We start from the raw sequence: 25,191 nt of genomic DNA on the forward strand, positions 1-25,191 counted from the left end.
AAAAGATGCTCTAGGGCATAGCTATCAACTGTCCCTTATTTGGCGGGAAAGTCCCTTATCCCAGAGCCGTGTCCCGCTGCTGTCCCTTATTGATGATGTCCCTTAAATTTCCCGGGTTTCAAAGGAAGCAGCTCCTCTCCCTCCCTCCCTGCTGGCCAGGGAGGAGGGAGGCTCCAACTGTGTTGCTTGGCTGCGTTGCTCACCCAATAAGGAGTCTAAGAACAACTGGGGGGTGGAGCTTGCATGCCTTGTGCCGATCAAATCGGCCGTGTTGCCTGGGGACTCGCCTTTGCTCAGCGCTTCCCAGCGGAGAGGTGACAGTGGTTTTCCTTGCTGCATCCCCTTTGCCGGGTTGCTGTGCTGTGGGAACCACCGCTTGAGGCTTCGTTTGGCTGTTGGTTGACTAAAATCCCTTATTTTGGCTGCTGATCCCTTATTTTCGAGGTTACTGGTCCCTTATTTTCAAATCTGTAAATTGACAGCTATGCTCTAGGGCAGAGCTTTCCAAACTTTTCATATTGATGACACACTTTTTAGACACGCATCATTTCGTGACACAGTAATTCAGTTCCACTAGCAAACCAGAGGTTTAACTAACCTCTTTCCAGCCCCGGCAGGGAGCATTTGTGCGACACACCTACACACCTACACACTGCAGCCAACACACTGTGTCGCGGCACACAAGTTTGGAAAGCTCTGCTCCAGGGGGTCTCCAACTCCTCCAGAACAGAGTGGGGCACAGAGGGGAGAAGGGAAGGGGGACCCTGTTCCATGAGCAGAACTAAGTTCTACTAGAAGGGGAATGTAAGTGGATGCCATCCTATGAAATTGATTTAAGGAAGACCTGTAAAGCTGAAAGTCAGTCTGTTTCGTGCTTAGAACACAAAATTGGCTGAGAAATGCAGTTCGTGGCTTCCGTGGGTTTGAATCAAACGTACAAAAAATGAGAAGATTGTCAAACATGAGCACACAGCTCTTAAATTTAATATCAATGGACACAGAATTTTTCCAGTTTCACAATACAAAAAACCCATTGCTTTAACTTTTGAAAGAACTCAACCTTCTCCTAGTTAGCAAATATGGGCGTTCACCATTATACGTTGAGAGAAAAAGTAGTGTTCAGGAGTCTCTACAGATTTAAACAGATGTGTGTGATTAATGGTATAAATATGCTCAAGAGGGTCATTCCATTCCTTCTTCATTTTTCCTTAACCATTTAATCAGCCCTGGCACTGCAAGTGCGTGACCTTCTAGCATGGAAGGAAAAAGGAAGACAATTTTTTAAAAGTGAACGGTAGACATCGTGATGTAAGAAAAACAAAACAGCCTCAGGATTTCTTCATGATCACTTTTCCTGCACAAGACAGAAGGGGATATGTGCCAAGGAATTTGTCTGACTTGGGTATAAACCAAGTTTTCATAATGTACAAAACAATGCTTATTTCCTTGAAAGAAAAAATATGAAAATGGTTTCAAAGCCAAAAGGATCCACTATGTTCCTTCTTATGTATATATGGATCTCTGATAAAAATTGAATTTTTTAGCTACAGTGGTACCTTGGGTTACATACGCTTCAGGTTGCAGAAGCTTCAGGTTACAGACTCCACTAACCCAGAAATATTACCTTAAGAACTTTGCTTCAGGATGAGAACAGAAATCGTGCTCCGGCAGTGCGGCAGCAGCAGGAGGCCCCATTAGCTAAAGTGGTGCTTCAGGTTAAGAACAGTTTCAGGTTAAGAACAGACCTCCGGAACAAATTAAGTACTTAACCCGAGGTACCACTGTACAATGCGACAAACACATGCTAGGTGTAAGATTGAAGACTGAAACACAGACATATCAATACTCAATTACTTGTATACTAACACAGTTTAGTGGTGAGATTTGCATCGTAGTTTAAGGAATAAGTAGTACCAATGGGAAACTTGATTTAAAATCAATCTAGCCTGCAAGTTGTTAAATCAGAATCTGAATAATCCAATTTACAATGCAGAGAAAATCGGGCTACCACAAATCCTTAAGGAGTTGCTATGGGGGGGGGAGGAGGTGGATAGGAACATTTGCAAAATAAAAAAAATATGAGTCATATGTCTGCTGCATGGAAGCATCAAAAAAATTTCCCTAGGAAGAAAAGAGATTGCTTTTTTTATTCCATTATGTCAACACTCGCAGTGGCTCTAATAATCCCTCATTTTATGTATCCATTTCTTCCAAATGTTTTAGCACTGAGATGAAGCTCTAGTGACACCTAACGGCTTTCCCAGTTTTGGCATACAAGAGCAGTCGATCCAAATTTGCATCCATATTTTAAAATAGGGATTGTTCAAGACAGCATATGGAGGAATTGTGTTTCTTTATGGGGATACTTTCATACACATTCAGAAGACCCCTTTTTCACATGTTACACATGATGGAGCTTGCCTTGCTTTCTTTTACCTGGTTGTCTTCTGTTTTATTTCTCTGACCAAGAGTGGGCCTTAGAAGAGCCTATGTCCCTTGAGAGGGAATTGGGTGTGAAATCAAACAAAAGTAGCATTAAAAGACAGAGCGGATTCTCCTTCATGGAGAGCACGTGTTGCGGTGGGAGCAACCATGACATTGCCTGTTGCTGGGCGGGTTAGTTTGGATGGCCACGGATTTGATTGGGCACTTCCAATGTTGCTGGGGGAAACCGATTGTTGCAATTTTATTTGATTGATGTGGGTGCTATATATGTCCCTGTGTGCAGTGTTAAGCTTCTTCTTTTCGCTGCACACATCGGATTACCTGCCCACCCTCCCTTTATTTAGGGTTTGTTTGCGCTTACCTTGCTATGCCTGTCATGGGGTCGTTTGCTTTGGAGCAGGGGCTTGGTAGGAATTTTATCATTTGGCTGATTGGCTGGTGACATTTGGGTTTTGCCTTTTGTTTTTAAAATAAGCTTGAGGGTCAGGTCTCTCAGCACGGTGCAAAGCAGGCTCTTGAGCAGGAAACTGATACTGCCTTCAAACGATGGAGACTGTTAAGTTGTGGGTGAACATATCAGACGACACAGCGATTCTCCAAACAACTCTTGTTTATTCACAGGTCAGAACAGAACTGAACTGAAGGGTTCAGCCAGCCTGCTTATATAGAGATCCAGTACAATGTAACTGTAACAACTTTCTGTTACTACCCAATCACTGAACGTCACTTTCGATCCCTTATTTGCATATGTGGACCTGAACTATCTACAGTATCCCTCTGCTGGCCCAGGGTGAGAACTTCAGCACATAACAGAGACTATATATCATATTTACTCGAGTATAATGTGCACTTCAATTTTCAGAACCTTGAAACAAAAAAAAGTATTTGCTGGCGAATGTAAATGTGCCATTGAATCTAATGTGCACCTTAATTTTCACAACATTATTTGGCCAAAAAAGGTGAGCAGTAGATTCGAGTAAATACAGAGTGTATGTGTATGTCTTGTCATAAGAGAATCAGGGTCAGAGAGGGGAATAAAGGTAAAATGATCCTAATGATATCATCCTACCCCAAAGTCCCACAATAATAATAAACTGTGCCTTAAAAAACGCGTTGTTGGGAAGATGCCATCTTACTGTGTCTCTTCACGTATCATTGAATGTAATATAATGTGTGCCTTTTTAATGCATCATCTTAACGTAACGTGCCTGTTGCCATTCCTGTGTACCTCTTTCTCCATGAAGCTATCCTTTTAAAATGTATTAGTGGATGTATCTTTAATGAAATGCCGTACTATGCTGTACTTTTCTGAAATGTATCCAGAATGTAGTTTTTAAAGAATGTAACAATCTAAATATTTCAAAATGTATATACTTGACTCAATATTGTATCCAAAAGGCTGCCAAAACTCAATCCACCACACTGCCTCCTACTGGGTCTGCAAACCATACCATGAATACACACAGATATCAGCTCAAAATAAAACAGTCTTATTTTCCAAAAAATATGCAAACATCAGGCTATCACACCCGAATTGATAGCAATGCAGAATAGGATTTCACATTAACATTTAAGTCATTTCCTGAACATCTTCTCAAACATCCAGCCTCACATCTGCATGCTGATTATCAGCAGTTGCGGAGGTTTTCCTGTAGATAAAGGAAAAGCCATTTGAAGCAGATCCAAAATTAAATAACACGACACATACCACCTGAGCCCTTTAGCAAATTGACACCTCCAGAAAGTCTTTCAACATCCTGCTTACCTTATGTTAATCCACTCTTCACACCCCTCATATCGCTTCCCCCCCACCTCCTTGCTATTGATCTGAATGAAAATCAAAAGGTATAAGAATCAAGGCAGTCCCTTTGTTCAGGGTCTCTGACTCCATGTCATTGCGTGAGCGGGGACCCTGTTGCAACAGTTTTTTGTGCTGTTGTTTTTTCCTGTTCTTTCAATAAAGATCAGGCTTTGCTTTTTCCAATCCTGGTGTGGTCTCTGTCTCTTCCGGACCGGTACAGAGCCTTCATTTGCGCTCCTTCCAGGGCCCTGGTCCTTCTTCTGAGGAAGGGGCCCCTTGGGGAGGCAATCAAAAATTTATTACAGTGTGTGTGTGTGTGCGCGCGCGCGCACGTACATTTGTGTAGAGAAGAGCTTTCCAAACTTTTAATGTTGGAGACACACTTTTTAGACATGCAGCATTTTGTGACACAGTAATTCAGTTTTGCATCATTTTGTGACACAGTAATTCAGTTTTGCATCATTTTGTGACACAGTAATTCAGTTTTAATAGCAAACCAGAGGTTAAACTAACCCCTTTCCAGCCCCTGAAGGAGCGCAGGGAGCATTCCTGCCATGCACCTACACACTGCAGCCAACACACTAACGTGTCACGACACACAAGCTTGGGAAGCGCTGGTGTAGAGGATTATAAGTGTAAAAAGTCACCCACCCATGATTTTGTTTTAGCTAAAGGAGTGCCTCCAATTCTAATCCCAGCCAGACGGGTGGGGCTACAAATAACCAAATTATTATTCTTCATTTATCATTATAATTAATCCCCAGAACTGCTTCCATCAACGGATTATCTTTATCTTTTATACCCTGCTTTGACCTGTCCATAACACCCCCTGCGCCAAGTAAAACAAAAGCCACGCAATGGCCACCACGCCGTTTATACTCAAGCGGAATAAACGCGCAATGGCACGAGGCTGCAGCCCCGCCTCCCTTAAAAACAATATGAATGAATGAAACTCAACGTTTTTTATTTAAAGGAAAGACGCCTTTAACTGTGAACTCTTTATATTGCGTCGTTTCACATAGCATTGGAAGCGAGATGGAGACCCAACTCAGTCTTATGCAAAATAAGGATTGCGCGACTCTTTCATTTCTAGCTCTATACCCCGTTCTTCCTGGCCGGGAGCTGATTGCCAGACCCTGACGCGAAATTTCAGTCCATAGAGCCTAGGAAAAGAGGAGTGTCGCTTTTCCGGTTTCTGTTTTGAAAGCCCTTCTATCCCATCCCTTTCCATCTCTATGATCCCTTTTTTTTTCTATCGGCTTCAATTGCAAGAAAACCGGAAGTACTGGTCTAACCCCTTGGAATGTCGTGATAGGAGAGCGGAAAGAGGAGGAGGGCGGTGCTATTGAGTTCTAAGGGAAGGTTTGGGCTAGAGCGGCAACGGAGCTTTTACCCTTTCTTCCGGGGGAGCGAGGCGGGTCGGAGGAGGTCAAAGGTCGGAGGTCGCCGAGGGAAGATGGTGGCGCGCGAGCAGCTCCGCGTGGTTCGCTGCGGCGGCAGTTGGCTGAGCGGGAGCCGCGCGGTCTTTTCGGCCGATTCGAAGTGAGTGGCGCTGAGGGGATCAGTGGGGGCTTTTCAGGAATGCCAACCGCTTAAGCCGCGGGGCGGCGGCGTCAGCCCCGTTGAACGCGGCTGAGTTTACTCCCGTCTAGACGCCACATTATTAGTATTATTAAGACACGCGCTCAGACTCCACATTATTATTATTATTTATTAAGACGCGCGCTGAGACTAATATTATTATTTATTAAGACATGATCTGAGACTATTTTTTTTATTAAGACACACTCCAAGACTATTATTATTATTATTATTATTATTATTATTAAGACAAACGCTGAGACACTTTATTATTTATAAGACACACGGTGAGACTCATTATCTTTATTGTTGTTGTAATAATAATTACTATTGGGATGCAGGTGGTGCTGTGGGTTAAACCACAGAGCCTAGGACTTGCCTATCGTATGGTCGGCAGTTCGAATCCCTGCAATGGGGTGAGCTCCCGTTGCTCGGTCCCTGCTCCTGCCAACCTAGCAGTTCAAAAGCACCCCAATGCAAGTAGATAAATAGGTACCACTCTGGCAGGAAGGTAAACGGCATTTCCGTGCGCGGCTCTGGTTCGCCAGAAGCGGCTTAGTCATGCTGGCCACATGACCTGGAAGCTGTACGCCGGCTCCCTCAGCCAATAAAGCGAGATGAGCGCCGCAACCCTAGAGTCTGTCACAACTGGACCTAACGGTCAGGGGTCCCTTAAATAATAATTACTAAGATATAATTGCTATAATTAATAGTATACCGCCTAGTTCCAGAAAGTCGCAGGGTGGTTACAACATAAAATCACCAACATAGAAATGCAAAATACATAACAAAAATAAAAACAACCCAATAACACACACACCCGTCGTGTTTTGTGGGTTTTTCTAAATAAGGCCGAGTGGGCTGTAGGGTCGCACACAGTCTGAGGTGCACTGTTTAGGTTGGTTTTGTTCCAATCTTTTCCCTTTTTAATTTCCTAAAAAATATGGTTTCAAACGACTACCACAATTTTAAAAAGAGAAGAATGCCCAGCAAAATTTACTGCCCTATTCTAAGATACACAAAAGTTAAAACATTAAAGCAGATTTAAGATGACCCCAGCTGTCAACCTGAACAAGAATATTTTTAGTGGACACCGGTGAATGAGTACAGCAAAGGCCCCTGTTTGCTCTCAAAAGGCAGGGAGTTTCAAGGCGCAGACGCTGCTACACTAAACTATCAAATTATAATTGCAAATGCAGAACGGGCATTGTGTGGCAACTGTGGTAGTGCTGATTCTGCCAATTAAATTAGGGATAGGAAGTATGTTCTGTTAAAACAGTGAATTTTTCTTCATGGGGATTTGTGCCCCAGTATCAGCAAGCTTTTAAGATCTTTATAACAGGGAAAGTAATGAATGAGGAGAGGAGTGTTACACTAGATCAGCATAAGAAATTGTCTTATACCCAGGCCTTCTGCTCTACCACTGAGCTCATACCTTTTCCCCTTAGAGTTTTGAAAAGTACATATATTATGTGGTACAAACAATCCAGAGTAAAAGAGGCTTCTGATAAACTGGCCTTTTTAATAGTCCTTAGACTTCCTGGAACTATGACAAAAATGTGTTTAAACCACATGGTAATAAATGCAACACAGTTCATTCTCCAGTTATCTTTTGCTTCCATTCCCTCCTCTTGTCAACATGTTTCATCCCTGTCCCAATCAAAATTTTGAGCTGTAAACTCTTTTTATGCTACTCTAAGCACAGTGTATATTAATGCCAATATATTTAAAAAGCATGTTTTGGTCTATTGCTATCATTTGGAGAAACAAAATACAGAAATATTTATATAATTTTTAAACAGTTATATTTCACTTTTCTGTCTCCATGTTAGGCACGCATGGCAGCTTGTGTTTAATATAGTATTTAAATGTCATTACACGTGGCATTTAAATACTACATGACCTGGTTCACGTGTATCATTAAGATAAACCAATGGTTAAAATGTGATTGCAGGAATCATGGCCACATCGGTCCTTTCCCCCAGTTGTCCTGCTCTGCACCAAACTCAGCTTTGGTTTGGTTTAGCCATGTTTACCATGTACGGTTTGTCTGGAGGTGACAAGCTATGGGCCCATGATGACTTAAGTTGCTAACTCCCACCCAAAATTAGCTCCAGATAGCATGGCAGTAGGAGAACTGGAAGAGGAGTAAAATACTTGCATATCTCCACATTCATGGTTTGGTATTGTATGCATTAGATATGAACTGGACCATACTGAAAAATAGTCTAGTTTTCCTGTACCTTTGGCGGTTGGGAATTGGTCTTTTACATGTAATGCTGGATGTGAAAATGGATAAATATTATCTAATATGCTTCTAGAATTTTCCAAGTTAGCCTATGTTGTTTCTGTCAAGTACTACAGTGGTGCCCCGCAAGACGAAATTAATTCGTTCCGCAAGTTTTGTCGTCTAGCGAATTTTTCGTCTTGCGAATCACGAAATCCCATAGGAATGCATTGAAAATCAATTAATGCGTTCCTATGGTCAAAAAAAGTCCAAACAAAGCCAAATTTGGTACAACAACAGTTTATTAACTGCTCTTTAATGTCACACATACTGTAAGAGCAGTTCAAAAATTGAAGGGAAAATAAATTAACTTTATAAACAAAACATGTCTTTGTTTTTAGACAAAGGAAACAAAGTCGCGAGACGTTTTCGTCTTGCGAAGCAAGCCCATAGGGAAATTCGTCTTGCGAGGCAAATCGAAAACGGAAAAACCTTTCGTCTAGCGAGTTTTTTGTCTTGCGAGGCATTCGTCTTGCGAGGTACCACTGTATAAGTGCCTTTTAATTGATTTCTGCCTTTGATTTCATTGCTTATAGGTACCTTTTGTGTGCTTCTGGTGACTATGTGAAAGTCTACAGTACAGCTACAGAAGAATGTCTGCATGTTCTCCAAGGTCACAGCAACATAGTGACAGGAGTCCAGTTGAATCCCCAAAACCATCTACAGGTTGTTAAAATTTTGGCAATGCTAGTCCTATCTTAGAGCCAAACTACAAGCAGCATATATAACATAATTGTCATTAAGTGCAAACTTTCCCCCGCCCCCAACTTGCTTGGAGAGGGGCAATTTGGATTAGAGGGCCTGAGACAGCAATTTACAAGAGGGCAAGGAGGCTCCCACTAGAGCCTCTTTTTCCACTGCAAAATTTCAGAACCACATAGGGACCATAGCAGAGGGCAAAGGATTCAAGTCCCTCCCCACATACGCCAGGGTCCTAATCAACATCAGGGCTCCAACACTCACATTGGCACTCAAGGGGAAACTGGGATAAATATCCTAGGTAATTTTGCTGGTGCTTAACGGTGACCTGCCCTATAATCTTTGAATGAAGGGCAGCATAGAAATTTGATATATTGTTGCTGTTGTTGTTGTGATATGTTGTTGTTGTAATCCCAGGCCAAATCCATGATTATGGCCAGGTATGAGTATAGCTCAAATGGAGCAAATTATACCTATTCTGCAATAGTTTCTTATCACTTCCTGGCCCAGTTGAAAATGCTGGTGGAAAACCTATAAAACCCTGCCAGGGCTGAGGTCTGCATAGCTTTGATAACATTTTCTCTCACCCTCATGTGCAGATCTATAATGGAGATGCTGCTTCATATCTTGTCCTTTATGGACATAATAATTTGAAAGGACTCAAAGCTGCATCTCCCTTACGTGACAGACACAACTAGTGGAACATTCTGCTCAGTGATGTGACTAGCTACATCTCTGCTGGTATTTTGGTTTCTCATGGAATACATTTCTTCCCTTTTAAGAGCGGTCGGCGCTAGGACATACTTATTTGGACTTAAGTCGCAATCGTTTTGTCTGCATCATAGTTGATTTTGATTATCATCCCATCTCTGGTCTGTTTTTCTCGTAAATGTGCTTGTGTGTTATATCTTCAGCAGAGAACATGGTATGTGCAGTTTTAATTAAATAAGTAGTAAGAGCTTTTTTCAAAGGTGTTAGAACCACATCACATTTTGTTAGCGTTTTTGTCATACACAGGGAGTTATCAGCACTGCTAAGAATCAAAATGCTTTGTAGATAAACCAGAATAGGACCTTACAAATCATTTTAATATGTCTTTGTTTCTCCACCAGCTCTATTCCTGGTCTCTAGATGGCACTATTAAACTCTGGGATTTTATGGATGGCATTCTCATCAAGGTTTGTTATGTTTTCTTTGCATCTCTTCTTTCTCCATAGCAGCCCATGGGCTTCTCATTAGATTAATGAAATTGTATGCATTGGAGTGAATAAAACAAATCTCTGTGATTCGTGAGTAAATGCTCTGTTTGCAGACCTGGATAGGCTTTGCCACTGCTATGCAAACTGCACTGTGGCATCTTGGTTGATACGAGTCATCACTAACGGCATCTACAGTGGAATCCTCAATATAGCTACTCAAAACTAAGACTGTTAAGTTGAGCAGGACTTATTCCCAGCCAAGTGTGTATAGGATTGCAGTGTAAATGCATTGCAATGGAGTAGGGGGCGAATGGGCTCTTTTCAGCATACGAGTGTCTAGCTTCAAAGACTAATAAGCAGGATCTCTTATCTTCTTATCCATGAAGGCTTAGAATGGACAGTGTTTTCTGTTGATGATTCATGACTGAGATGAGCTACATAAGAGATGGGAAACCTTTGGTCATCAGGATGATGTTGAACTACAACTTCCATCATCCCATGCTGACAGGGACTGATGGGAGCTGTGGTCCAAAAACATGTGGAGTGCCACAGGTTCTCTATCCCTGAACTGTATGCACAACTTTATTGATAATTGTGCCTAATTAAAAACCCGTTCCGCACTTTCTAACTAGCAGGGTTGTATAAACTTGCATGGGTTTTCAGCTTAGTTTTTAGATGAGACTAAAGAGATTGATTTTGTGTGTGTGTGTGTTTTCTCTTACAGACCTTGGTGGTTGGGTTCAAACTCTTTGCATTCTATGCACTTGCGGGATCTGAGAATTCAGTATTTGTTATCATCTCAAAAGATAATGATGAAAGATCAGGTATGTCATAATTGGTGCTCTTGTAATTTTGTACATCTTGTTTTTTTATGATTGTTGTTAACATGAGGACTGTGAGCCTTTTTGCGGGTTTTGTTGTTAAGTAGAAAGGCAGGATAAAGAAATTGTTTTCCCCTTTTGCTGCTGTTTTTTCTTGCCCTTGGGGGGAAAAGTGGGGTACATAGGAGCTTCGTCACATCTTAGGGATTGGTTATTTATTATAGAAAGGTAAAGGTAAAGGTACCCCTGCCCGAACGGGCCAGTCTTGACAGACTCTGGGGTTTGTGCGCCCATCTCACATCTATTGGCCGGGGGCCAGCGCTGTCCGAAGACACTTCCGGGTCACGTGGCCAGCGTGACAACGCTGCTCTGGCGAGCCAGAGCCGCACACGGAACGCCGTTTACCTTCCTGCTGGTAAGCGGTACCTATTTATCTACTTGCCCCCGGGGGTGCTTTCGAACTGCTAGGTTGGCAGGCGCTGGGACCGAGCAGCAGGAGCGCACCCCGCCGCGGGGATTCGAACCGCCGACCTTTCGATCGGCAAGCCCTAGGCGCTGAGGCTTTAACCCACAGACTATTAGTACAGACCATATCAAAAGTGAACAAAATAAAATACATGTAAACTCCACATAAAAGTATACATGAGTTCAATGCTCAACATAAAAGTATACCTAAAATAGAATTTTGTATGTGATGGGGGATGGGGTAGAATCCCTATAAGGAATAAATTCCCAGAGAGGAAATTTATGTATCACTAAGTCCCCTAATGGTATACCAGCTGTGGTAGTGGAATGGTTTGCGCAAGAGAAGACATAGGAAGCCAGCATGGTTCTAATGTCTGGTTGCAGCTCCAATACCTGTTGCACAACAGGCTTCCACTAGCACATTGGTTGCGCTGTATTTTATATTGTGCAACCATAATTCTCGCCCTTAGACTAGCACAACACCCCTTAGGCTGGCAGAGAATGATGAATCTGGTCCCCTGTATGTTTTGAATGTTCCTGCTATAGCAGGGTGGTCCGCCTTTAATGGCAGTCATCAGCAACAATCAAGAGATAACATCTTAAAACCTTTTTTTAAAAGTGTGTCATATTTTGCTAACAAAAGCACACACATCTGTTTGCGTTTCAAATTTGCGTAGTAATTAGATCTATTAATTGTGTGTTTAATTAAATGTATTTAATTACATATATCGTGTATATTAAATATTAAATGTATTGCGAACACTTCAATTTACAATACGGAAATTTAGTTCAGTGTGTGGCAGCACTACTGCAGCCCACTGGGTATGAAAAGTTGGACCACCCTGTGCTGTAGGACAGCAGAGGAGTAGAAATAGGTTTCTTAATTTGTGAAAAAGATGCTAAGCAGACTTCTTAAAACACTATGTTGTTTTGGATTTGGACATTTATGGAGCGTGGAGGCATAGATGTCATATATGCTGCTCAGAATTTGAAGCCCAGTCCCGTGAACTGCTTTTTCGGGCTGGTAAGCATTTATGGTTAAGGGTGATATCCAGTGACTGCTATATCAGCACTATCTCTGGTATGCTGACACAGGAAAGCCTAATCAGTGCAGAATAAGTGGGCCGGGACTACACAGCCCAGAATCTGTTAACATAACTGCATGCAACAGCTTTGCGAATAGGGGACAAGGTGCACTGTTACCATGAGTGCAAATCCCACCCCGAATTAGTGGGATTGCAGATTTATTCCAGTTCACTTCCCAGCACAGGAAGAATGCTTTAGGTGTTTTAGTATAAGCTGCTGTATCACAAACAGGTATTTTATTTAGAGGATCGATGAACCGCAGATTAAAAGAACTAAAGGTAGGAATGGCTGGCCCCAATGCATTTAACGCTCCTCATCTTAGTGTGGCAGTCATGCTTAAAATGAAACACTGTGCTCATCAGCTTTTGCCAACCTGCTGGAGGGCATCAGGTTGAGGAGATATACATTGCCATAATTTTGTCTGTAACCATAAAAGGTTGCACAGTGTGTGTTAATTTCTGCCGAGCATTGTGGGGGGGGGATATTATTTTACCATAGAATTGTAGAGTTGGAAGGAGCCAGGATCATATTGTCCAACCCTCTACAATGCAGGAATCCTTTGCCCAACGTGGGGCTTGAACCCACAACCCTGAGATTCAGAGTCTCATGATCTACCGACTGAGCTATCCCAGAGTTTCATAAGGCATGTTGCTGCATTGGCTAAGAATCAAATCTAGGCCTCCCACACTGCAGGCAAGAATTATGCCACTGAACCACAAATGCTGCTATAATTCACAGTACACTTAGTCTCTGTGCAGGCTTGTTAGGAGAATAAAATGAGGCAGCATTGTTGATGTCGCTTTGAGTTCTGGGGACGACAGCCTGGTGCAAATATAATAAATAAAAGCCATACATCAAAATACAGTCATACCTCGGGTTACCGGACCCAGAAGTACTGGAACGGGTCTCTTCTGGGTTTCGGCGCAGAAGCGCTAAATCGCAACCCGCGCGTGCGCGGACACGGCACTGCGGGTTGCGAATGTGCCTCCCGCACAGATCACGTTCGCAACCCGAGCGTCCACTGTAGCCTAATTGCACTCATGAATGCGATAAAAGTTAGATGTGATAAAAAATTATTATTATTTCATCTATATGAGAATAATTGGTTTAAAACTTAAATAAATTTTGTTTCCATCAGGTCCATTTCAGCTAGCTTCACTGAAAATCCCCAAAACACCAGGTCAGGAAGTAGAAGCCAATGAGCTGGAATTGATTTTGGATGGTGTAAGCCAGTCACCCAAATGTACAGCGCTTGGAAGAGAAGTATATAACTTTTCTTTCTTTCTTTCTTTCTTTCTTTCTTTCTTTCTTTCAGGGTATCATATTAGAGGTCTGCATGCACAAACTTGATGTCAAATCATCCTTCTTTACTTCCTCAGCTCTTAGAGCATGCACCCTCTTCTTAGCCTGTTCTCCATCCACAGCCTTACTCGTTGCATTCCTAGCCTCTTTGCCTTGGCTGCCCACTGTAAAATCTCAGAAATTTAGCCAATCCAATGCAGAGGCCCTTCCGCTTTCTCTGCTTTTCCATGACATGTGGCCAGATTAGTCAGTCGTTGCCAGGGCGGCTTTCTAGCCACCATAAAATCCTTTACCGCATTATAGCGTAGGTGTTCTGCTGTAACTGTCATATTCTGTACAGTTGGGAAGAAATTCCTCTCTAAAACTTCCTTATTTGTGACCCTGGACACAAAATTCCTGTATTTCTCTCTGCCTTAAGGGGGTATCCAAAGAGCTACCTTTTTATCTGTTACCTGTTGTGTTCTCAAAAGAATTTATCACTTTTATATGAGGTCTGCTTTTCAGGCTGTTTTGGAAACACTTCCCTGTTCCAAAAACAGGTTAACAAAAGGCAGTGGGGTATATGGCATGTTTTTGTAAAACGCAATTCCAAAACTGCTTTGGGCGCACTCCTATTTTAGGATACCAAGAACCACATGGTCAGTTCTGTGGAGCCAAAGGAGCTTCAACGTTGTGGTTTGCTGCCAGCAGCTAGGCTGCTAGGCTGACTTCACCCGTGTTCAGCATCTTTGCTATGTTTCTTTAAACTCCAGATCCCAGCGCACCTGAATTAGCCATCATTTCTCTTTAGATCACTCTGGGTAAAAGCCATGGAGGAAATGTCTGAATTTGATTTAAAAGGGGGAAAGCACTGGTTGCAGATATCCCATTGTGCTGCTTTAGCTGACTTGCATAGCAGTTGTCTGTCTCTTGCAGTTTGCCCATCACATGTTTAATTTTTATTTTTATTTAATCATACATTTGAATCCACTTGGACTCTGGTATGTACTGAACTATATTTTGTTTATAACAGGGTGAATATGTGGTATCTGCTTACGGCAGTCACCTTGTCGTCTGTTTCTTCAGGAAGAAGAAGCTTTACAGGTGAGGGCAGACAACTCCAGCTAATAATTGCTTTGCTGCTTTGAATATGCATCTGTTGCTTCTGAACTGGCCAGGAATTTGCTGTTTCTTACAGAACTGTCTGTAGCCCTGATAACACTTATGCTTATTAATGAAGAAAAGAAAAGAAAAACCCAGATGGTGATATCCAAATTGTAGATGCAGTAGACCAATCAATGTGTTTAATTCTATTGACTTTAGGGGATTTATTCTGAATATGACTTAGCTGGATATCTCCCAACTATTAATATCTTTGGAGAAGGAAAGGCTAAGGAGGAAAAGGTGAAGGTAAACCGCTTCTGGTGCAACAGGACAGCGGGACGATCGCCAGAGTGCAAGGAAACACCATTTATCTTCCCTCCGCAGTGGTACCTATTTATCTACTTGCACTGGTATGCTTTCAAACTGCTAGGTTGGCAAAGCAACGGGAGCTCACCCCGTCGTGCAGACTCAAACTGCCAACCTTCTGATCGGCAAGCCCAAGAGGTTCAGTGGTTTAGACAACAGTGCCCCCCGCTCCTTTTATCTGCTAAGGAGTAAACCCTACACAAATCCGGAGTGGAGTTTCCTAAGTGGATGGTGCCTTGTGTACCTCCTTCTGGCATCTCCTGCAGCCGAACTGGTGCCAAACATATTGCTCTGCTTTCCTTTGGACCGCAGCAAGGCTGGGGGGGGGTCTTGTCGTCTGGGCAGCCAGGATCTCCATACACACTACCCAGGTTTGACTTCACACACACACACACACACACACACACACACACAAACACACAAACACACACACCCCAGCGCACTCCATTGTCTCTTGAGACAAATGAATGACAACAACAACAAAATGAACCAGTGATAGTATTGTAAATCCCATAGCATAAGGCTTGGAGGAGCAATAGAAGCTGCCTTCTATATAATCATTTCATACGTCCAGACCAGATTCTTTCCCGGCCCTAGCTGGAGATCTTGGAGCTTTCTGCATACAGAGTATGTGCTGTCCTGCTGAGCTACAGCCTGTACTTTGTAGGGACACAAGTGGTACTGTTGTCTAAACCACTGAGCCTCTTGGGCTCGCTTCATTTTTGGAGGGGGGAAGTGCGTCCTATAGGGCGAAAAATATGGTACATTAAAATGTCACACATTAAAAACTTCCCTAAACAAGGCTGCCTTCAGATGTCTTCTAAATGTCAGGTAGTTGTTTATCTCTTTGACATCTGATGGGAGGGCATTCCACAGGGCGGGCACCACTTAACGAGAAGGCCCTTTGCAGGGTTCCCTGTAGCTTTGCTTCTCACAGTGAGAGAACCGCCAGAAGGCCCTCGGTGCTGGACCTCAGTGTCCAGGCAGAACAATGGGGGAGGAGACGCTCCTTCAGGTATACTGGCCCGAGGCCATTTAGGGCTTTAAAGGTCAACACCAACACTCTGAATTGTGCTCAGAAACACACTGGGAGCCAATGTAGACCTTTCAGGACCGGTGTTATATGGTCTCGGTGGCCGTCACCAGTCTAGCTGCCACATTCTGGATTAGTTGTAGTTTCCAGGTCACCTTCAAAGGTAGCCCCACGTAGAGCGCATTGCAGTAGTCCAAGCAGGAGATAACTAGAGCATGCACCACTCTGGTGAGACAGCCTGCGGGCAGGTAGGGTCTCAGCCTGCGTACCAGATGGAGCTGGTAGACAGCTGCCCTGGATACAGAATTGACCTGCACCTCCATGGACAGCTGTGAGTCCAGAATGACTCCCAGGCTGCGCACCTGGTCCTTCAGGGGCACAGTTACCCCATTCAGGACCCGGGAGTCCTCCACACCAGCCTGCCCCCTGTCCCCCAAGAACTGTACTTCTGTCTTGTCAGGATTCACCCTCAATCCATTAGCCGCCATCCATTCTCCAACTGCCTCCAGGCACTCACACAGGACCTTCACTGGTTCTGATTTAAAAGAGAGATAGAGCTGGGTATCATCTACATATTGATGGACACCCAGTCCAAACCCCCTGATGATGTCTCCCAGTGGCTTCATCTAGATGTGAAAAAGCATGGGGGAGAGGACAGAACCCTGAGGCACCCCACAAGTGAGGGCCCAGGGGTCTGAACATTCATCCCCCACCACCACTTTCTGGACACGGCCCAAGAGGAAGGAGCGGAACCACTGTATAACAGTGCCCCCAGCTCCTCTAGACAGTCCAGAAGGATGTTACGGTCTATTGTAACAAAAGCTGCTGAGAGATCCAACAGAACCAGGAAACAGCTCTCACCTTTGTCCCTAGCCCGCCGGAGATCATCAACCTAGCAGTTCGAAAGCATGCCAGTGCAAGTAGAGAAATAGGTACCACTGCAGTGGGAAGGTGAACAGTGTTTCCATGTGCTCTGGCTTCCGTCACGGTGTCCCGTTGTGCCAGAAGCAGTTTAGTCCTGCTGGCCCCATGACCCGGAAAGCTGTCTGTGGAAAACGCTGGCTCACTCAGCCTGAAAAGTGAGATGAGCGCCGCAACCCCATAGTTTCCTTTGACTGTCCAGGAGTCCTTTACCTTTACCTTTACTTTGTCAGAGTGAGCACAATGGAAAGGAAAACAGCTGAAGTTATACAGAAAGAGCATGTGCTCTTCTTGCATGTTCCTGGTGGCAGATATTACTGCAGCAGAAAAGCTGGGGGGGGGGGGAGAGATTTATGCGATGGTTGCTAGTACATCCCAGAAATGGAAAAGTATTCCCCATCCACCTTCCTTGCACTGTTGAGCAGCCGGGGATTAGTTGACATTTCTTTCAGCTCAGTCCAGCCAAACTAACTTAAAGCCATGACTCCTGTTTTTGAAGCTTTTCTGTAGATGGGAAATCCAGAATAAGCGACTTCTTCACCTGCGTAGCCTGCCACCCAAAGGAAGATTGCATAGCAAGCGGACACAGTGATGGCAAAATCCGGCTGTGGTGAGACAAACGTTTGCTGCTATTGGCAGTGGTTTTCTGATACGCATGCATATTCTTCCTTGCTGTAATCTTGCAGTGCAAGTCTGCAGTACAAAGGCGCAGTTTTGGCCTCTCCTCCCTGCCAAAGCTTGCGATAAAACGCACCTCTGATTCCAGCAGAGAAAGTTTCTGCCTTAGAAGGTGTTGATTATGGAGTGGTAAAGATATACTTGGGGCAGCTGGAGGCAAAGGAGAAGAGGCCTGCTGTACAATTTAATAGTTGTTGGAAATATTTACTCTAAATCTTCATACTTGAATAGTGGCAAGAGTGCATATCTATAAGTGAGCAAGGGCTATTTATTTGTTACATGTATAGTCCAGTCTTCTTCCAAAGAACTCAAGAGTAGCTTACATGTGGTTCCCGGGGCTCTTGACTTGACCAAACCTGCTTAGTTGCAGTAGTAGGGCTGCACCATCTGCCTACAGACCATTCCCATGGTTATTGGTAAAAGACCTGGTATTGAGGCTTCTGGCAATAATCATCATCATCATCATAAATTTATTTATATCCCGCCCTCCCCAGCCGAAGCCGGGCTCAGGGCAGCCAACAATAAAATAGTACAACATTCTAAAAACATTTCATTATAAAAGTAATTCAAATCAAATTGATGGCAACCATTGGGCCAGAGTTCTGTGAAGATTGCCAAAGGAGGGAGTCAGACTGTGCCCTGACCAAAGGCCTGGTGGAACAGCTCTGTCTTGCAGACCCTGCAGAAAGATGTCAAGTCCTGCAGGGCCCTTGTCTCTTGTGACAGAGCGTTCCACCAGATTGGAGCAACAGCCGACAAAGCCCTGGCTCTAGTTGAGGGCAGCCTAACCTCTCTGTGGCCTGGGACCTTTAGGATGTTTTAGTTAATCCAGGTTTAGTTGTAAGTAACCGAGGGAGAGGATGGATGCACCATGTGTATTGGAATACACCTTGGGATGTACATCGCACTAGAAAGGACTGCGATGCAGGTGGACCACATTTTATTTGGGCTTTGAATGCGCCATCACCTTTAGGCTTGCATTTTCCTCTCTGGTGAGCAGTCCCCGTGTGAAAGCCTATTGATGCCAACAGAGCTCTTTAGCTGAATCTCAGTGCCATGTTTTTATTCTGTATGCAAAGCACAGGAGAATATAATTAGAACCCAAGAATTATAGGTTAGCAGTTTCCCAAGGTGCTTCATGTATCTCTTTGTGCACCAGTCCTCCTCCTCAAGATCCCTAACTTGGAAAGTTTGCCCTAAATTGAATGGGTTTTTTTTCCCGCACTAGGAGAAATTTTAATCACAAGAAAGACTACACGTACTCCACAATGCACTGGCACCATGGTGAAGTTATGGATCTCGCTTTCACTGTTGAAGGTAACGTTACCCAAGCTAGGAACATTTGCTGTTTCAATTCTCTCACCTCTCCCATCAGCTCACCAGTGGCCTTGAGCAAGTCACTTTTCTAGCAATCTCTCCCCATGCAAATTCACCCATCTGCAATATGATAGTTCTGAAGTTCTACTCTCTTGTATTCGATTTCTGTTGTCTGTATGTGGCTTTGAGATCCTTTTGAATATGAAGCAATTAAGAGAATTTCTCAACAGATTCCCAACATTCTCTTCAGAAAACGCTTGTGAACTGCTCTTGATATTTGAAATACGCTATATAAATGCACAGCAGTGTCAAAGCAAAAGAGTTAGATCTCCTCGATGCATCTTGCAAAAGTGTGGAAGTTTAGAGATGGGACTGTGGCAAAAGCAACAGAGTTGTCTGTGTGTTGCGTAAAGACAGAGATAACTAATCTGGTGCCTTCAGCTCCAGCCACCATGGCCAATTTTTGGGGATGATTAGAGTTGTAGTCATATTGTGAGCACAAGGTTGGCTACCCCTGCATAAAAGTGACATTAAAAGCAGTTTTAATGTGAACCTGCTTCGTCCCACTCCCTTTGAGTTGACAGGCAGAAGTAAACTGTTTCGGTTCTTCAACAAGCAGAGGAAGTAGGAATTTGTTTTTCTATGTTGAAAGCTGTGAAGATAAAATCTTGTTGACCTCAGCGGGAACTTGAAGTGACCCACCACAGTGTTTATTTTATTCTTGGCTTCTCTCCGAAACAGGAAGCAGTTTGACATGGCAAGTGGGAGGATTTTGTTGTGTTGCAACATAACTATTTGCTTCATAAACACAATCCAGTTGCTCCTGATCTTCTTGTCGCTGGGTTTTTTCAGTCCTTATAGTCAGGCACACAAGAGCCCACGCAGTCTGTGTCCACATGTGTGTATATATATTTATTTATTACACTTGCATTTGTGTCCATATGGCAATTGTGCACCAAACTCAGTGCAGGCCTATCTACTGGGAAGTAAATCCCATTGGGTTCACTGAGCCTTAATCCCAGGTATACGTGTATAGAACTGCAGCCTTGGTCCTTTTCAGCATCTAAACCTAGATCAGGGTTGCACAACCTGTGACCTTCCAGATGTTGTTGGACTACACCTCCCACCATCCTCGATCACTGGCTATGCCGTTTGGGGCTGATGGGAGTTGTAGTCCAGAAACATCTGGAGGGCCGGAGGTTGTGCACCCCTGTCCTAGATTAATGTATATGGCAACAGGTAATGATGCCCTCCGAGACTGTAATATCCATGGAGAGTAACCAGATCTGTGGCAAGTCACATTGCTCCAGTTGCACTGAGCAGTATGCTGTGTGTGTGTGTGTGTGTGTGTGTGTGTGTGTGTGTGTGAGTTGCTACATTTCTAAGGCACACACATTTTGTTCGGTTTGATAGGAACTAGCCTCCTGAGTGGCGGAATCGAGTCTGTCCTAGTGCAGTGGCGAGATGGGTCGGATGCGAAGAAGGAATTCTTGCCCCGGTTGGGATCCACAATAGAGCACATCTCCGTCTCTCCAGATGGAGTCTTCCTTTGTACCTCCCATGCAGATAACAGTAAGTCCAAATGGGGGAGAGAAACCTACCTCTTTATAATGTCAAACAACCGTGGCCGTTTGGGTTTTGAAAGGTGATAACCTCCTTAAATCAGTCATTTATATCCAAGCACCTCCACCTTCAAATTTCCGTGAGCACTTGAGCCATGGATTGGAAACCGGCAATAGCCCTCTAGGTACTGTAGGACTACCAACTCCCATCAGCCCCAGCGGTCAGGGATGATGGGAGTTGTAGTTCAACAGCATCTGAAGCCACCCCACCCTCTGGCTCTTTCCCTCCCTGCTTTGTGATTGGCATCTCTCTGTTAATTCTATAGGGCTTGTGGGGAGGGGAAGGGTTGCTGTCTCTGGATTTATATTTTTATCCCCGTCGCTCCATGAGGATCTTCCTGCCTCAATTAAATCCAAACCCACCAATGAATTGGCTTTCTTTCAGTGCCCGTTGTATGCCCGGGGTTGGTACTGGTTTAAAAGACTCTTAAGCAGCTGTACATATGAATGAACAATGTTTCTAATGGCGAGGCTGTGGAAAGTGGTTCCAGAGCTTGGGGGCCACTGCTGAAGAAGCTTGTTCGAGAATGACTCCCAGCCCTAATAGTTAATGGAGCCTTTTCAGCCAGTCTGAAAAGATTGGGGAAGTACTCGTGGGAGAAAGAGTTCTCTGTTCCCTAGCGAAACTGATTAACAGGCTTACAAGATAAGCACCAGAACTTTTGATTTAGCACAGCAGCCAGGGAAGCAAATATAGGATGGGTGTGGCATGCTCCTTGTATCTCATACCAGTCTCATTCTGAAGTAACTGCGATTTCCAATCTGCCTCAGCCCCCTGCCCATTAGTTACTAGGGCATGTTCAAACATTTTAAAGTCCCTCCTTTCAAGGAAGGGATGTTGTTGTTTAGCCGTGTCTGACTCTTCGTGACCCCATGGACCAGAGCACACCAGGCACTCCTGTCTTCCACTGCCTCCCGCAGTTTGGTCAAACTCATGTTAGTAGCTTCAAGAACACTATCCAACCATCTCGTCCTCTGTCGTCCCCTTCTCCTTGTGCCCTCCATCTTTCCCAACATCAGGGTCTTTTCCAGGGAGTCTTCTCTTCTCATGAGGTGGCCAAAGTATTGGAGCCTCAGCTTCACGATCTGTTCTTCCTGTGAACACTCAGGGCTGATTTCCTTCAGAATGGAGAGGTTTGATCTTCTTGCAGTCCATGGGACTCTCAAGAGTCTCCTCCAGCACCAGAATTCAAAAGCATCAATTCTTTGGCGATCAGCCTTCTTTATGGTCCAGCTCTCACTTCCATACATCACTACTGGGAAAGCCACAGCTTTAACTATATGGACCTTTGTCGGCAAGGTGATGTCTCTGCTTTTTAAGGAAGGAATATCAACGGGCAAATCTAACTAAGGCTGACCATATGTGCTGTTGACCACCACATCAGTCTTGGCCATACCAAGTGGAGTTCTGCATCCAATAACGTCCCTGAGCTGCAAGCCATAACTGGCCATTTGAAGTGCACCATTTTTTTCTGAATAAAACGTTTTATGCCCAGGGAAGGCCATCTGCAGCCCTCTAGATGCTGTTGCATGACAAGTTCCCCACTCCTGTTCTATGGGCTGATGCAGATTCCGAATCATCATTTGGTAAACAATAGGCCTTTTAATGCTCTGCCAGCTTTCATTCTTAACCTTATTAACTTTCTTTTAAAACTCCTGTAGAAATAATCATCATAGACAGCAACCTGAAGGTCTCCACAGTCATTCAAGGATTGAGCAGAGGTATGTTTGCTTCAGAGAGCTTATTTATATACCTGCGTATCTCCTTTTCTCCAAAGAAAGTGCATTCCAGCTCAAACCATCTGTTTCCTTTCAGGCAGTGACGTCAAGGCTGGCTTGATGGTTGACCCTCGAACTAAAGCTTTGGTTCTGAACGGCAAACCAGGCCACCTGCAGTTCTATTCGCTGCAAAATGACAAGCAGCTTTACAATGTAAGTTAGGCCAGTGATGTTCTAATGGTAGCTTAGGACCCACTTGGTATGTGTTATCTGTGCTCTCGTCACAGTGGCAAATAAGGCTGAGGTCTAGCAACAGTAGTTGTGGCTGCTGTTTGGGGTTGTTGGGTTTTTTTTTAACATTAACTGGACATATAATTTCTGCATAGAAACAAAATACTACTAGGGCTGGGCGGTATCTGGTTTTCAACATCATGATATATCACCAGGTAAACGTTGTGTACTGATACAGTGGTAGCTTGGTTCTCAAACTTAATCCGTTCCAGAAGTCCGTTCCAAAACCAAAGCGTTCCAAAACCAATGCGCACTTTCCCATAGAAAGTAATGCAAAATGGCTTGATCCGTTCCAGACTTTTAAAAACAACCCCTAGAACAGCAATTCAACATGAATTTTACTATCTAATGAGATAAAATGAAAGCAGTAAACAATGTACTGCAGTCACACACACAGTCAATCAATCAGTAGCTGAACTGGGTTCCACACAGTCACAAAAAAGAGCTACATAAACAAAAATGCAAAATAATCAGCAAAAACAGACAGACCCCAGTGTAACACTCAAATCAGAAGCATAACACTCAAAACAAGCACGTTCAACTTCCGAAAAAAGTTTGCAAACTGGAATACTTACTTCCAGGTTTGCAGTGTTTGGGTTCCAAGTTGTTTGAGTACCAAGGCGTTTGAGAACCAAGGTATCACTGTTTATCATGATGTCTGTAATAAGGATGGAGATACGTAGAGACATTGGCTGGCTTCAGGGTTTTTCCCATATCGTGGTTTTTGCATAGCATGCATACACACACACACACACACACACACACAAATATACGCGATGTATTGATATATCACCCAGCCCTAAATACAACACTGGCCCAGATTGCTGGAGAACAAGTAGTGAACACAAGGTGTGGGGTGGCAGTGTTGCTGTAGGTAGGATGAGGCTAAAGTAATTCAAGAAAGGCTTTTGCTGGAGGTAGTGGGGAAAGCAGCGCAACTCAGGGGCAGGAAGAAGCATATCAGATGGCATTGGGATGAGAGTGGGTGATGCAAATACAGAGGTGCAAAGTGCATATGTGTTTCTTCACCAGTAGCTGACTTCAAAGTGTTGGTGCTGACCTTTAAAGCCCTAAACGGCCTCGGCCCAGTATACCTGAAGGAGCATCTCCACCCCCATCATTCTGCCCAGACACTGAGGCCCAGCTCCGAGGGCCTTTTGACGGTTCCCTCACTATGAGAAGTGAGGTTACAGGGAACCAGGCAGAGGGCCTTCTCATTAGTGGCGCCCGCCCTGTGGAACGCCCTCCCATCAGATGTCAAGGAGATAAACAACTATCTGACTTTTACAAGACATCTGAAGGCAGCCCTGTTTAGGGAAGTTTTTAATGTTTGATATTTTATTGTGCTTTTAATATCCTGTTGGAAGTCACCCAGAGTGGCTGGGGAGGACCGGCCAGATGGGCGGGGTATAAGTAATTAATTTATTGTTATTATTATTATTATTATTCATTGACTGACTGGCCTTCCAAATGTGCATGAGCCCATAAACCTACTTCATCTCTTCTTTCAAAAAATTGCAGTTGGATATTGTGCAGCAGGAGTATATTCATGAACATGGGCTGAACCAGATTGAGTTAGTGAAGGCTGCTTTTGATTCCGAAGGCAACTGGCTGGCTACTGTAGAACAGCGGCAAGGAAGCAGCAGCGATCTTGAAATGTACATGAAACTCTGGGCTTATGACGAGCAAAAGCAAAGGTACTTATGCTTGCATTGTCTAGCAAGCTGGCAGAAAGTCGATTGTTTCAGATAATGTAGATTTGTCAGTCTCAAATGTTTTCATTGCCCACACTTGCTGCCCCCGTTAAACCTGTGACAAGATGGGACTTGTGGTATGAGCATCAAAGGGAGCATGCATGTGCAGTTGTTGCGCGTCATTACTTTGTCCATGCACATGTGCGCACACAGATCCCCCCAACATGTGCCCTAGTGGCATGGCTGCTCCTGTTCTGTGGCCACTGTCATGTTGGTCGGAACCTGTGTAACGGTATCCACCAAGGCAGATATGTGCCTCTTACTATGGAAACAGAAGCTCCTGCAGCTGAATGGGACACATCTTTGGGCAGCCTGAGGAAGTGGGCCTGCCCATAAAAAAACCAAGTCTGAAGTAAGAGACTAGGGTGATCTCTGCTGTTTCCCAGAACTCTTCTTGTTGCGAGGCTTTTGTGGGTAAGCTGAGAGTTTGTTTGGACCCCAAGTGAGAACCCAGAGGCTCAGGGAGGTTGTGTCTCTCCCACACACACACACTCTCATTCATTCATACCTTGGATCTCAAACGTCTTGCAAGTTGAACATTTTGGCTTCCAAACGCTGCAAACCTGGAAGTGACTGTTGCAATTTGCAAACTATTTTTGGAAGTCTGACGGGGCTTCTGCGGCTTCCGATTGGCTGCAGGAGCTTCCTGCAACCAATCAGAAGGTGCGCTTTGGTTTCCGGACGTTTTGAAGGTAGAACGGACTTGCGGAACGGATTCCGC

The 25,191-nt window shown here is 44.1% G+C and overlaps 1 protein-coding gene across 2 annotated transcripts in view; it reads left to right on the forward strand.

The window, feature by feature from the left end:
* Positions 1-5,637: 5,637 nt before the first annotated feature.
* WDR75 (WD repeat domain 75) overlaps positions 5,638-25,191 on the forward strand; it is a 32,121-nt gene continuing 12,567 nt past the window's right edge. Inside the window, exons 1-12 of one of the 2 annotated variants that reach the window (XM_082236657.1) lie at positions 5,638-5,788; positions 8,651-8,780; positions 9,926-9,991; positions 10,737-10,836; positions 13,523-13,647; positions 14,699-14,769; positions 17,589-17,699; positions 18,996-19,084; positions 20,498-20,656; positions 22,369-22,428; positions 22,523-22,638; positions 24,238-24,413. In XM_082236657.1, the coding sequence (XP_082092783.1) occupies positions 5,703-5,788; positions 8,651-8,780; positions 9,926-9,991; positions 10,737-10,836; positions 13,523-13,647; positions 14,699-14,769; positions 17,589-17,699; positions 18,996-19,084; positions 20,498-20,656; positions 22,369-22,428; positions 22,523-22,638; positions 24,238-24,413 (1,289 nt within the window). In that variant the 5' untranslated portion in view covers positions 5,638-5,702. Of the gene's footprint in view, positions 5,789-6,095; positions 6,115-8,650; positions 8,781-9,925; positions 9,992-10,736; positions 10,837-13,522; positions 13,648-14,698; positions 14,770-17,588; positions 17,700-18,995; positions 19,085-20,497; positions 20,657-22,368; positions 22,429-22,522; positions 22,639-24,237; positions 24,414-25,191 lie in introns of those variants that run through there. The other variant, XM_082236658.1, reaches the window with a different exon arrangement.

The sequence above is a fragment of the Podarcis vaucheri genome, assembly GCF_965113315.1.
Source record: "Podarcis vaucheri genome assembly, chromosome: 1".
Taxonomy (NCBI): Eukaryota; Metazoa; Chordata; class Lepidosauria; order Squamata; family Lacertidae; genus Podarcis; species Podarcis vaucheri.